The sequence below is a fragment of the Cervus canadensis genome, chromosome 11 (assembly GCF_019320065.1).
Source record: "Cervus canadensis isolate Bull #8, Minnesota chromosome 11, ASM1932006v1, whole genome shotgun sequence".
NCBI lineage: Eukaryota > Metazoa > Chordata > Mammalia > Artiodactyla > Cervidae > Cervus > Cervus canadensis.
This window is the reverse complement of record NC_057396.1, coordinates 4,381,711-4,395,453: the sequence shown is the minus strand read 5'-3', so window position 1 is coordinate 4,395,453 and position 13,743 is coordinate 4,381,711. Positions and strand designations below refer to the sequence as shown.

At 38.6% G+C, this 13,743-nt stretch overlaps 1 protein-coding gene across 1 annotated transcript; it reads right to left on the bottom strand.

Annotated features, from left to right (window-relative positions):
* Positions 1-435: 435 nt before the first annotated feature.
* On the bottom strand, positions 436-6,951 carry LOC122450308 (stromelysin-1-like). Its single transcript, XM_043482571.1, has 10 exons — positions 6,617-6,951; positions 5,615-5,859; positions 5,370-5,518; positions 5,100-5,225; positions 4,521-4,685; positions 4,192-4,336; positions 3,150-3,283; positions 2,586-2,745; positions 1,751-1,854; positions 436-840 (listed from the first exon to the last, which is right to left on the bottom strand). Exons 1-10 carry the CDS (start codon positions 6,719-6,721, stop codon positions 740-742), a joined length of 1,434 nt encoding a protein of 477 aa, XP_043338506.1. The 5' UTR covers positions 6,722-6,951; the 3' UTR covers positions 436-739.
* Between the last annotated feature and the right edge of the window lie 6,792 nt (positions 6,952-13,743).

The following is a 13,743-nucleotide window of genomic DNA, read 5'->3' as shown; positions in this document are numbered from 1 at the left end:
ATGGGTGAATAGAGGTGATCTGAGCACAATTATTTACTTGGGCAGGGAAAGGAACTTCATTGATGGAATATATAAGTAAAAGGAGAAGATAAAGAACAGGTTTATTTCCCCACCAGAAAAAAATAGGTGTAAACTAGGTGATTTGCTTTAATTATAGGATTCTGCTTCACAACTTTTTTCAGAGCCTGCCCTGAACAGTGACAGCTCCCCTAGATCTTTCTCCTTAGGTGTGTCAGGAACACATACGATGCCTGGTTGGTGGAAATAGCATCCCTTTGGTAGGGCACCTGGGGAGGGGAAATGGCAGATTGTTTGCCCATTCTGAGGCCCCAGCCGTGGAGACCCTGATCCTGTACTTCCAGTCCACTGATCAGTCCACAATACACCCAAGATCATGAGGAAAGTGCATTCATTGAAACAAACAACACGATAAAGTAGCCGAAAAATTCTCTTTATTAAATAATAAGCAAATAGTCTATATACAGTCGCTTGCCTGTTGCAGAGTGCTAACCCTGTTCCCTTATCCCATGGGAGGCTGATGCAGTGACCAGAGTACACATGCACAGCCCATTTGAATGCCCTCTGATACGTGAGGCTAGTGGGCAAGACACACAGCTCACACTCTCGGTCTCCATCTGCACACACAGGAGAACACGAGCCATTTCACTTCATGGAGACTTAGGTGAAGAGTTATCAGGTTAACTTAAAATGCCCATGTTGTGCCTTCTAAACATCTCTCCTAACAATTCAACCAGCTGTTACTCTTCAACACATGTGTCACTTTCTTTGCATTTGGGTCAAATTCAAACTGCGAAGATCCATTGAAGAAATAGTAAAATCCTGCAAATGCAGACAGGGGAAATAATGAGATAGTTTTCTTCAAGTAAATAAATTTGGCAACACACAAAACTCAGAATAACAGATACCTAAAAGTAGAAAGTGTTTATAGAGATTAACTATGTGCCAGGAACTATGGTAGGCATTTTGCATGACTGTTATTTTCATTTCTTTCTGTAAAAATCCTATGAGGCACATATATCTAACTCCATTTTACACATGAGGAAGTTGAGATTCAGACAAATTTAGATGCCTGCCCAAGGTCACTCAACAAGGAAAGGATGGGAACAGCACCCACTCCAGCTCCGTCTGACAACAGAACCAGGCTCTGGGTTATTAGGTTATTTTGCTTGAAATCAGATAAAATTCTCTGCATCTTCAGAAACTGTGCATCTTTACACTTTTCCTTCCGAATACTCCTCCTCCCTTTCCTGACAAAGAAGCCTGATTCTTTGGCCTCAGAGAATCTCAGGGACTCTTTCAGACCCAGATGATCCTTTATGACTCTGCCATTCTGGTGCTCAGAATGCATCTATCCCTCCACCCTTCTATACCTGAAGGGGAAAAATTTATTTCTTTTTTTTTTTAAACTTTGGGCTCATAGAAAGTTAAATATTGGCAACTGACTGACTACTCAGAAAAGACAGAGAAACTCTCCATGGGAATTAGCAGTGGGATGGAGAAGCCAGCTGGCCAGTGTTGAACTTGGCCACACCACTTGAGGGGGTTTTTATACAGCTTATTCTATGAAGTAGTCATACAATTGATATGAAATTTGTAAGCTGAAATTTAGGGTTGGGAGGAGAAACCTGGTTAAAGAAAACTGTTATTAAACACTTCAACTTTCCTCTTTCTTCCGGTACTATGGAATGTTTCAAGTGCCCCACTGCCAACAAAAGGAGTGTCCTCTTACCAAATATTGGAAAAACAGCATCCACCTCTGGTTCAACCCCTGGAAAATCTTCCACTATTTGCTTGGGAAAACCTGGTTCCATGGATTGTCTCTTCTCATCAAATCTGCCCCAAGTAAAAGAAACAAAACTCAGCACTGCACAGAGGCCGTGTTATCAAAACCGGTAAATCATGTCAGGGTTAACGTGGAATTCTAGTCAACTTTCCAAGATTTGCAAATAAATGTCAGACATGTTTAGTGCTACAGAAATGTGTGACTTTAATGGTACTGCAAACTTGGCTCTTAAAACTATATCTCTACCAGAAATAGGCAACATCTTGATCTAGCAGATGCTATTTGCTACCATATTTCTTAGGTCTGGACAGAAAGAATCTTAATCATCCTTCTATCACAAAGATGTGAACACAAAGTGAATTCAATCATTCATTTCAAATACAAATTTCGAGTTTTCTATCATATATGGTTCATATATGTTGTCACTGGGGCTTTCCAGATGGCTCAGCAGTGAAGAATCCTCCTACCAATTCAGGAGACACAAGGTTCGATCCCTGGGTCAGGAAGATCCCTTGGAGGGGGAAATGGCAACCCACTCCAGTATTCTTGCCTGGGAAATCATGCACAGGGGGGCCTGGCGGGCTATAGTCCATGGGGTCGCAAAGGGTTGAGCATGACTGGGGGGCTGAGTGCACACACAGGGACTCCCCGCAGCTGTCTAGAGCCCCGCCGTTCCTCCCGTGGGGGACGAAGGTCTAAGAGGAAGGCAGGCAACTTCCTTGGAGAAAGAAGATTATTTCCCTAACTAGGATCATACAAAGTTATTACAAGCAAATCTTACCTCCAGTATTTGTCCTCTACAAAGAAGTATGTTTTCTTCTTTTCCTTGTCAGAAAAGGCTGCGTCTATTTTCCTTACTGTTGAAGGAAGGCCCAGGGTATGGATGCCTCTTGGGTAACCTGCTTGCATCTCATTTCCTCTGATGGCCCAGAACTGATTTCCTGTTTTTATGGGAAACAAAACCCAATCACATTGAATCTGTAACAAGGAAGTCGTTGGTTTTGGAAATACTTCTTAGCACCTTTGATTTTCATAGTAGAAAAAGAAGCCAGAATTTTAGATTTAGCAGCCCCAAATAGACATTAAACAAAACCTTGTAGGTTGAATGAATGAACACAGTTGTAAATTCCAAATGAGGGAATTTACAACTGGGCTATTTCTATTTTTGTGTTCATTTCATCATCTATAAAAGATAAGTAAAATAATGCCAGTCTCAATTACAGCTTCGTTACATTTAAGCAATAAAGCAGACAAAATTTGTTGTAGAAAAAATTAAAGTCTTAATCAATTTTCCAGTGAGAAGCTTTATTTCAGCAAGTTAAAGAAACTGTTACATAATAATTACCTTTAAAAATGAAAACCGTGTCTTTGCTAGTAACTTCATACGCGGCATCTATGTCTGAAGGAAGAGATGGCCAGAATGAAGAGATCAAAAGAAATTCAGGTTCAAGTGTCCTGAAGGATTTCCGCCAAAAATGTCTGAAATACATGCAAAAAAAAAATGAAAATTGAAAAAAGTCTTTCACCTTTTAGCATATTTCCCTCACTCTCCTTCCTCACCCATTTCCCTCCATTCCCACATCCTCTAGGATCAATGACAGACAGAAATCAGGTATGTTGCCATTAAGGAAAAATCTTTCCTTTTTTTTCCCCAGAAGACTGCACTGGACCTGTTGGCATAGGATTCCAGAATAATGTCTCTGTGAAAGGGAAGTTATCGTATAATGCAAATTAACCAATTGATTATAAGCTTTAAACACCTACAATACTGTTTTGCATGAATTGTAGGTGTATATATATATATAACACCATCATTTATATTTTCAAAAAGAAAGGGAGATGTGTACATAACTGTACATACATGTAAGTATATTTTTATACATACACGGAATAATTCTGGAAGGATATTTAAGCACTCATCACTATGGATGGAGATAGGGAGAACTGAGAAACTGAATCAGTGATGTGATGATGACTTCTTTTAACTTTCTACTTGTGCAGTTTTATCATGTGCATATTTATCCAGCAGTGACTAAATTAACTGATTAAATGTAATAGTGTCCTGGTATAATTTTTAAAGGAAATAAAGATAAAATTCAGATTCTAAAGTTTTACTTGTGACTTTTCAAAAGTGACCATTACTTAATAATATTTGGGAATGACAATTACAGGATAAAAATCAAATCATCCTAAGTCTTTGAAAATGAACTTGACAGTTTTAGGAAAATGTGGAAAGTGGAACATCAGAATAATTTCAAGTCTCAGAGCATAATTGTTTTGTTTTAAATGTTTAAAAATCTCTATCAAGTTTCTATTTGTTTTCCTCTCTAAGCATCGTATTGATACATCAGAAGAACAGATGGGAATGTAAAGCTTTCTGGACTGACCTGCCTTTAAAGAACAGGATTTCTCCCCTCAGTGTACTGATTGCATCGAAGGATAAGGCAGGATCACATGCGGCTGGGGTCCCGGCTTCGGGAGGCACCGATTCCGTGGGCACCGCGGGGTCATTAGGGGAAACTGGGGGAGACCCTAAAGAGGACAGAGGTGAGGATGCAAACATCAGCAGGAAATGATGCTTCTATCACTGTGTATGCTTTCCACACGTTCTCAAAGTGCCTGAAGTTAAATTACAAATGCTTTATGCAGCATTTGGAAGCTTTCCTGAAGACCATCATTGCAAAGCTACCACGTCTAATTTTCCAGCATCACTTACCATACAGGAACTGAATGCCGTTGACATCATCTTGAGAAAGGCGGAACCGAGACAGGTCTGTGAGCGGGTCGTAGACGGGGTACATCAAAGCTTCACGGTGGGTTGAGTGTTGGAGGCCCAGGGAATGGCCAAGTTCATGGGCAGCAACAAGGAATAAATTGATCCCTATTTAAGAAATCATAGATAACAGTTACTTATTCCTTAAATACACGTACATTATACAGGTCAGCTGTGTATTATGTTCATTTGGTCAGCTATTATACTCGTTTATTTCCTGGAACCACACAGTACCTTTGTTGCCCCCTCGCCACCTTTTTTTTTTTCTTTTGGTTAATTGGTCAATTAACTGATTACACTTAATGGAAAGTCAAGTGTTTTTCAAGGCTCATTCTTGGAATCAGTCTTTGAGACAAAGTATCCAGCCATTTCCAATTACTCCCATCTCCAGTCTGCCTCTGCTGATTCTTGTTCCACTGGGAATCTGTTACACTCCATTTCCTCAATATTCTCAGTTATTAAGATTTCTCCAAGTTAAAACAAAAATCTCACCAAAATCATTCTGAGAGATGTATCACTAACCTGATGTATCCTTTGTCCATTGTTCATCATCATCAAAGTGAGCATCTCCATAAAACCCTGATCCAGGTGGATACGCATGAGCCAAAACTTTTCCAGGTCCATCAAAAGGCAAAAAGTCCCCATGTTCTAAGAAAGAGAAAAAAATTTATTGGATGATCAATAATTAGGATCTCTTTGGAATCTTTTCTAATGAAACCAACACTAGATAAAATTTTGTGTGGGTTTTTTTCCCTTTGTTTCTGTTTTGTTTTTGTTGTTTTTTTTTTTTACCTCTAACTGCAAATATGATCATTATGTCAGCTTCTCCTTCATAAATCCTGGAGAATGTAAGTGGAGTCACCTCCTCCCAGACTGTCAGAGCTTTTTCAATGGCAGAATCAACAGCATCTCTGGGTAAATCCTTTGTGTAATTCACAATTCTGTATGGAAAAAAAAAATAATAAAGATACTATTTCTCCTGTGATAGTAATTTATAAAATCTCAATAGTATGTCAAAATCTCTTTGGACCCATTACCTATAGGTGAGGTGAGTTTTCCTCCACTTGGGCATACCAGGAAAGGTGCTGAAGGAGCCGACGTCAGGAATCCCACATCGGGGCTTGCGTATCACCTCCAGAGTGTCAGAGTCCAGCTTTCCTGTCACCTCCAACCCCAGAAACTTCTGCATCTCTTGAATCTTTTTAACTACTGGACTACTGTCCTTTCTTCTAACAAACTGTTTCGTATCCTTCGCAAGATTGTAGTAGTTTTCTAGATATTGCTAATGGAAAATAAGTATAGTTTTAGGTCATTCTTATGATTTTTAGTAGTTTACAGTAAATTTGTGCAGTTGCTCAGTTAATCTATTTGAAATAGTCTTCTAGCTTCCTGAAATAAAAGTCAATGTCATGTTTAATTCTTCAATTACAGACTCTTTTTCACTTTTGCTTTATCTTTGTAATCTCTGCAGCTTATTTTACTGCCAGAGTAATGAAAATTGCCATGAACTGGAAAATCAAGGTAAGTATTAGGGAACTTAAAGGAGTTAAACAAAACCATCAAACTTCCTTGTGTGTATTTGTCTATTTCAGCTACATTTATTTAATTTTCCACTTTATGCCTCTCATAAGGAGCTGGCTTAAGAAAAACTTAGAACAATCTCTGTGTCTAAACATGACAGCAGCAATAAAAATATCCAGCTAACCTTATATTGGATTAAAATACCTACAGAAGTTTCAAAATAAGACACATTTCATACACTCTCCGCTTGTTATTCATGTATCTTAAACAATGCTGCTACTAAGGTGGTTTTGATCTTAGGAAAATACCTACTATCTCTGGCTTTTGTTCCTTCCAATATAAAAAGAGAAGCCCAGATGAGTGATACTGAAACCCTTTCCATGTGCAACACTATATAACTCTGCCCTTGAACTTCGTACATAGTAAGTTCCAACAATTCTGTGTGAGTTTTATAAATAGAAAGCAGAGAGAGTTTGCCCACTGGGCCATCAGGGGATGTGACTGTCTCCCTTAATTACCTGGACAAGCTCCATGCTGTCTTCCTTGTCCTTTGCAGCTCTGTCCAGAGGATAAGCTGAGCACACTGCCACACATAGCAACAGCAGAATCGGAAGATTTCTCATTTCCACTGACTTTTCTCAGCTCGATGTTGTCTTAATGGCTTGCTCTCTGTCTATCTTCTCCTAGGTCCACGGTCTAGAGTCCGATTTTTATAAGTTGACAGTGTTTGTTTAGATCACCCGCAGCTTGACTCATGATTGCTTTCTTCCAAACAGCAACAGGACCGTTTCCAAAAATTCTGAATCCAGAGTAGTATGATACAACCTACTTTACTAATTTCTCCCAACGTTTCCAATTTTGCAAGTCAAAAGGGTGATTAATATCCAGGAAATGCTTCCTGTCTTGGTAAGAAGAAAACTGGGGCATTTTTTTTTTTTTAAATTCTGGAAAAAAATGACTGGAATTTACTAGACAGTTTACATTTGTGGGTTTGAAAGAAGTAAGTTAACCTGGTAAAAAGTCAGAATTCTGTAGAACTTTTACATGCAGTTTTAAGAAAAATGTATTTAAAATCAAATGTGATAAGAGGTAAGTAAACACAAAGCTGAATATATATAGCCAGAGTCTATACTGTTAAATTCTGTAAAAACAGAAGAAATACACTCTAGAATAAAATTGAAAGGGAAATTCACTTTTTGAGCCTTTGATCTGCAATACCTAAATCTGATTGAAACTTCGATTTAAAAGCAGGCAGTTAGTCCAGGTAGGACTCTATCTGATAACTTTTCACTTTTGTCTTCCTATTTATCATGCTTCTCCATGACTAATCAGACAGGCTAGCACATGATCCTTACTACCTCCAACTGATATAATCATTCTTCTAGCTATTCACTTGTTTCTCAAGTGTCACAGTTTTAAATGTTTCAGAATAAACAAATTAAGATTGTAGATTTGAAAATAACATTTAGAGGAAAAATATAGAAAAAGTGACCAAATTAGCTGGAAAGGTTGAAAGAAGGAAAAAAAGAGTATAATCTACCAGAGGAAATGATCACTGCATAACTAATTTTATAAGAAGTAAAGAAATTGTACAGGAATTATGAAGAAGGAAAGATATTTGCTTGAGAGAAAGCCTAGGATAAAGCCACAAATAAGTGAAGACTGAAATGTTTGGATATAGAGAAAAATCCAGGAACAGGATAAACAACCATACAGACTCAAGAAAGTTTTGCATCTCTGAAAAAATGGCAAAGGGTTAACTTTTTATTGAAGTAAAAAGATGTGAACGTGAGTAGTGAAAAATGAAGTTGAGGGAAGATAGGTTGAAGCTTCTTTGTGGAATGTCTAATTAGTGACTAAGATGTTTATTTAGTTTATTTTAGATGTTTACTTGATTTTGTTGTTGATGGAAATCCATGTTTCTACAAAATACTTTCAATTAAATTTTTTAAATTTCAATAAAATTTTGTATTTTTACTGTAGAAAATTTAAAATACATAAAAATGTAGAGGAAATTAAATTATTTATGGTCAAGCTACTAGAAGAAAAAATACTATTAGCACTTTACAGTACTTTTTTCTGATTTTTAATAATTGTGTATTCTGTTTTATATCATGCTCATTTGTGGACACTTTATAAAATTTTATCTATTTTTTCTGTGAATTTGAATGTCATCAGCCAAAAGGAAGTACTAATAAGGCGAAGTATTTCTTCTTCACCTTGTAAAAATAAAACATGTTGCTTACAGGTTTTCTAAAATGTACATTTTCCATAGTTGAAATCAGATCATGTATATTATTTTTCATGTCTAATTTCCATAGAAACATTCAAACATATTGGTTGAAAGGTGAACTAGAGCAGAAAAGGAAGTTGGGAGCAGATAATATCTGCAAGTGGGGTGACTATCTTTTTCATTTATAGAAGCCTAAGGACTCAGATCACTCAATAAGAGTAGTAAATGTGTTGAAATCCGTCTTTCAAATTCCTTGGAAATGACAAAGACTTTTATGTGGCTTCAGGCAACTTGATTTTAGAGAAGGAAGGAGAGCATTTTGTAATATGCTTGGTGTAACAATTGAATCGTGCACACAAAAAATAAAAATTTGGGGGGTACTCCAATAGGATGTGTATTTAATCTGATTATAGGATACAAAATACTGCTTGTAAAACACTTTTTCTCGTATGATGATTAGAGAGGAAGCGGAAGGGAGGCAGGTGTGAAAAGCAGCATGGTTCAAGCATAACCCCATACTGCCAAATCTACCGGACAAGTCACCTTTCAGCTGGAAAACTGAAAACAAGCTGAGAAACAACAACTCTGTTACACACTTTAGAGACGGACCTATGCATTCTGAAATTGTCCGTTTGGGGTCAGTTGGCAATTGTATGTCTTTATGTAACTTTCCAAGGTGGTTCAGGAGAAATTTAATAATTCTAGCAAGTCTGAGTGTCTCTTTCGGTAACTTGTACTATGGAAGGTATCTTGGATGAGAATGAAAATCTAAGGTCACAATTTCTTTTCTCTCATCCAAAATCAACATACCTCCAGTAGAGATGTGGTTTCAACATTTTCTAGTTCATTGAAAAATAAATGTTCTGGTCCCTGATCAGATATTTGAAGAAAAAAAAAAAATCTTTCCAGTTCTTTAAAATGACTGCAAGTTCCTGAAGTTTTATAAGATAAACATAGATAAGCCTCCAAATCTATTTTCTAATAAAGCTTCTCTGACCCTATAAATAGTGGAAAAGTATATTCTAAAACAATTCTGTATATTCTAAAGCCATCTTGTTTTCAATGTTATAACTTTTCCCCTTTCATTTTATGTGCCATACATAGTAGACGCTCATTGCAGCACTATTTACGGTAGCCGTGACTTGGAAACAATGTAACTGTCCGATGACAGATGAACGGATAAAGATGTGGCACACGCATACGATGGAGTGTTACTCAGCCATAAAAGGGAATGCAATTGCATCATTCGTAGGGATACGGATGGACCTAGTCTGTCATACAGAGTAATGTAAGTCAGAAAGAGAAAAGTAAATATGATATATTAATGTGGATCTATGGAGTCTAGAAAGATGGCACAGATGAACCTATGTCCAGGGCAGGAATAGAGACATAGACATAGGAAATGGACATGTGGGAGTGGGGGGATGGGAGGGTGGGGCAAACCGGGCGATTAGGATTGACCTATAGGCACTACATGTGTGAAATAGAGAGCTAGTGGGAACCTACTGTGAAACACAGGAAGCTCAGCCCAGCACTCTTTCATGGGATAGATAGGGTGGTAGCTGGGAGGCCTCAGAGGGAGGGAATCTATGTAAGCATACAGTTGATTCACTTTACTGTACAGCAGAAAGTAACACAACATTATAAAGTAACTATGAAGTGAAGGGAAGTGATAGCTGCTCAATCATGTCTGATTCTTTGAGAGCCCCCTGCCAGGCTCCTCTGTCCGTGGAATTCTCCAAGCCAGAATACTGGAGTGGGTTGCCATTCCCTTTCCCAGGGGATCCTCCTGACCCAGGGATCGAACCTGGTCTCCTTCACTGAAGGCAGATTCTTTCCCATCCGAGACACCAGGGGAGTCCCAAAGCAATTTACTCCAATAAAATAAATAAATAAATAAAAGTTCATTGTGGAGAAAAGAAAAAGCTTGGAAACATTACTTCTTTGGCTACTAATCAGGGTCTTCAATTTTTTTATAAAAATATTATATATACACATATATATGTACAATTTTCAAATTATATGTATTCTTGTGTTTTACATTTAGACCTCTGATTCATTTTGAGTTAATTTTCGTGAAGAGTGTAAAACTGTCTCCATTCATTCTTTTCCATGTGCGTGTTCAGTTGTCTCAGCACCATTAGTTGAAGATACTACCCCAGCTCCATTGTGTTTACTTGATCTTTTGTCAAAGATCTATTGACCACACTTATGTGGATATATTTGGGCTCTCTATTCTTTCCCACTGATCTGTTCTTGTACCCATAACACACGGATTTGGTTACTGTCGCTCACTCTTCTCTTTCAACACTATGTGGGCTATTCTGGATCTTCTGCCTCTCCATACAAACTTTACTATTAGTTTGTTGAAAGTGAAAGTTGCCCAGTCGTGTCCGACTCTTTGTGACCCCATGAACTATACAGTCCATGGAATTCTCCAGGCCAGAGTACTGGAGTGGGTAGCCTTTCCCTTCTCCAGGGGATCTTCCCACCCAGGGATTGAACATGGGTCTCCTGAATTGCAGGCAGATTCTTTACCAACTGAGCTATCAGGGAAACCCTTAGTTTGTTGAGATCCACAAAGCAACTTGCTGGTATTTTGACTGAGGCCAGTTGTCTTCTTAGACTGAAAATTTTCCCACATAATGTTTCTGCCAGATAAGTGAGAACACTGCTTCTAGGAGATTTATCTGGTAGCAGTGATGAGCTGCTGAAGGACTAGCAGGAGAAGAAGGTAAAGCTGACTGGCCTATACGGGCTATTATAATCTAAGTGAGCCGTTGGGAGAACCAGAGGGCTGCACATATAAGTCCCATATGAGGAAAGAGATGAAACAGACAGAAAAGGGACAGGAAGGATAAAAAAAATAAGAAGAAGGCATCAGTTCCATTCAGTCACTCAGTCATGTCCGACTCTTTATGACCCCATGGACTGCAGCACACCAGGCCTCCCTGTCCATCACCAACTCCCAGAGTTTACTCAAACTCATGTCCATTGAGTCGGTGATGCCATCCAACCATCTCATCCTCTGTCGTCTCCTTCTCCTCCCATCTTCAATCTTTCCCAGCCTCAGGGTCTTTTCCAATGAGTCAGTTCTTCCCATCAGGTGGCCAAAGTATTGGAGTTTCAGCTTCAGCGTCACTCATTCCAATGAACATTCAGGACTGATTTCCTTTAGAATTGACTGGTTGGATCTCCTTGCAGTCCAAGGGACTCTCAAGAGTCTTCTCCAACAACACAATTCAAAAGCATCAATTCTTCGGCGCTCAGCTTTCTTTATAGTCCAATTCTCACATCCATACATGACTGCTGGAAGAACCATAGCTTTGACTAGATGGACCTTTGTTGGCAAAGTAATATCTATGCTTTTTAATATGCTGGCTAGGTTGATCATCACTTTTCTTCCAAGGAGCAAGTGTCTTTTAATTTCAAGTCTGCAGTCACCATCTGCAGTTATTTTGGAGCCCAAGAAAATAAAATCTCTGTTTCCACTGTTTCCCCATCTATTTGCCATGAAGTGATGAGACCAGATGCCATGATCTTAGTTTTCTGAATGTTGAGTTTTAAGCCAACTTTTTCATTTTCCTTTTTCACTTTCATTAAGAGACTCTTTAGTTCTTCTTCACTTTCTGCCATAAGGGTGGTGTCATCTGCGTATCTGATATCATTGATATTTCTCTCAGCAATCTTGATTCCAGCTTGTGCTTCATCCAGCCTGGCATTTTGCATGATGTACTCTGCCTATAAGTTAAATAAACAGGGTGACACTATACGGCCTTGATGTACTCCTTTCTTCCCCAATTTGGAACCAGTCCATTGTTCCATGTCCAGTTCTAACTGTTGTTTCTTGACCTGTGTACAGAATTCTCAGGAGGCAGGTTAAGGTGGTCTGGTATTCCCATCTCTTAAAGAAGTTTCCATCTCTTGAAGAAGGTGTGGCGTGCCATTAATCGTGTAAAATGGGAGGAACTGAGATTACTAGTCTATAGTTAAGGGCTCCCCTGGCTCAGATGGTAAAGAATCTGCCTGCAATGCGGGAGACTCAGGTTTGATCCCTGGGTTGAGGAGATTCCCCTGGAGAGGAAAACAGCAACTCACTCCAGTACTCTTGCTTGGAGAATTCCATGGATGAAGGAGTCTGGCATGCTAGAGTCCATGGGGTTGCAAAGAGTCGGACATAACTGAATGAGTATCACTTTCACTTCTCACAGTTAAGATTGATTCAGTTCCTTTCTTTGTGACTTGACAGGTCTGTTCCTAGTATGGAAAAAAGCAAAGATTAAATGAGACCAAGCAACAGCTATTTATTCAGCTCTTGCTATAGAGCAAAGTCAGCCACTGAAATTCATGTCTTGGCAGACAAACTCAAAGCAGACAGACACATGGAAAACATTATGGTGGGGGAAAGGGAAGCTTTCACATGTGTCCTGATTGGAAAGTGTTGATGTGGGGACACTGAGGCTGGGCTAACTAGAAGTGGGCCTCCTGTGCTATTGGTTAGGAAGTACATATTTGAGTTTTTCTGATTGATCCAAGTTGGAAACAAGACCAAAATGAGAGAGGCTGTCAGTTTCTCAGCAAATGTTGGACATTTTGGATTGTCACAAAAGCTACCTTTTAGCCTCCTAGATTGTCACTAGAGATATCAGTCTAGCTTCCTGCACTTACAAGCTGCTTTCCTGGGTTGTTTATTGCATATAAAGGGATTGGTTTCCTGGGCAGATTGCTACAGATAATGGGTCAAAGTTCTGTTTTTATGTATAGTTCAATCATTGTCTGTTTGTCCGTTCAGTTTCTCACTGAAAAAGTTGTCTCTACTCTGTGCCTTATGCACCTCTGTAAAAGAAGAGAAGTTGGAGTATTTACACTTGGCTGAATTACTTTTTCTTTTGTCATCCATATATTATTTACTTAAATTCTGGAATTTATAAGTGTTACATTCTGTGGCTTAGGTCAGATATCTGTAACCAGTAACACTCATTGCCCTGACAAAGCCATGTAATGATCCTGGGCAATGCTTTGCCATGGCTGAGACAGCTCATCTTCTGATGAGTCATGATTTGTAAATGTTGACACATTTTTGGATGGATCACATTATGTAAGAAGGCCAGAGTATAACTGTATTGTGGTAATAGCTAAAGTAGAGTTGGCAATGTACCAAAGCATGGCTAACTCACATAAATCTACAGAGCTAGTGGTAGGGTGCCAGCTTACTCTCCATTAAAATTATACCGTTAGAAGAAAGGAATAAAGGTTCTGAACTTTCAATATTTTATATGCTTTTAGGTAATTAAAGCCTATCACTTTTCTTGGAGTGTGTAATACACTCTTCACTTTTTAAAAAAGATATGGTCTTGTTCCTTTGATTGGAAGGTTTTCCTCTGCCCTCTCATTTTGCTTAATTTTTTGTGT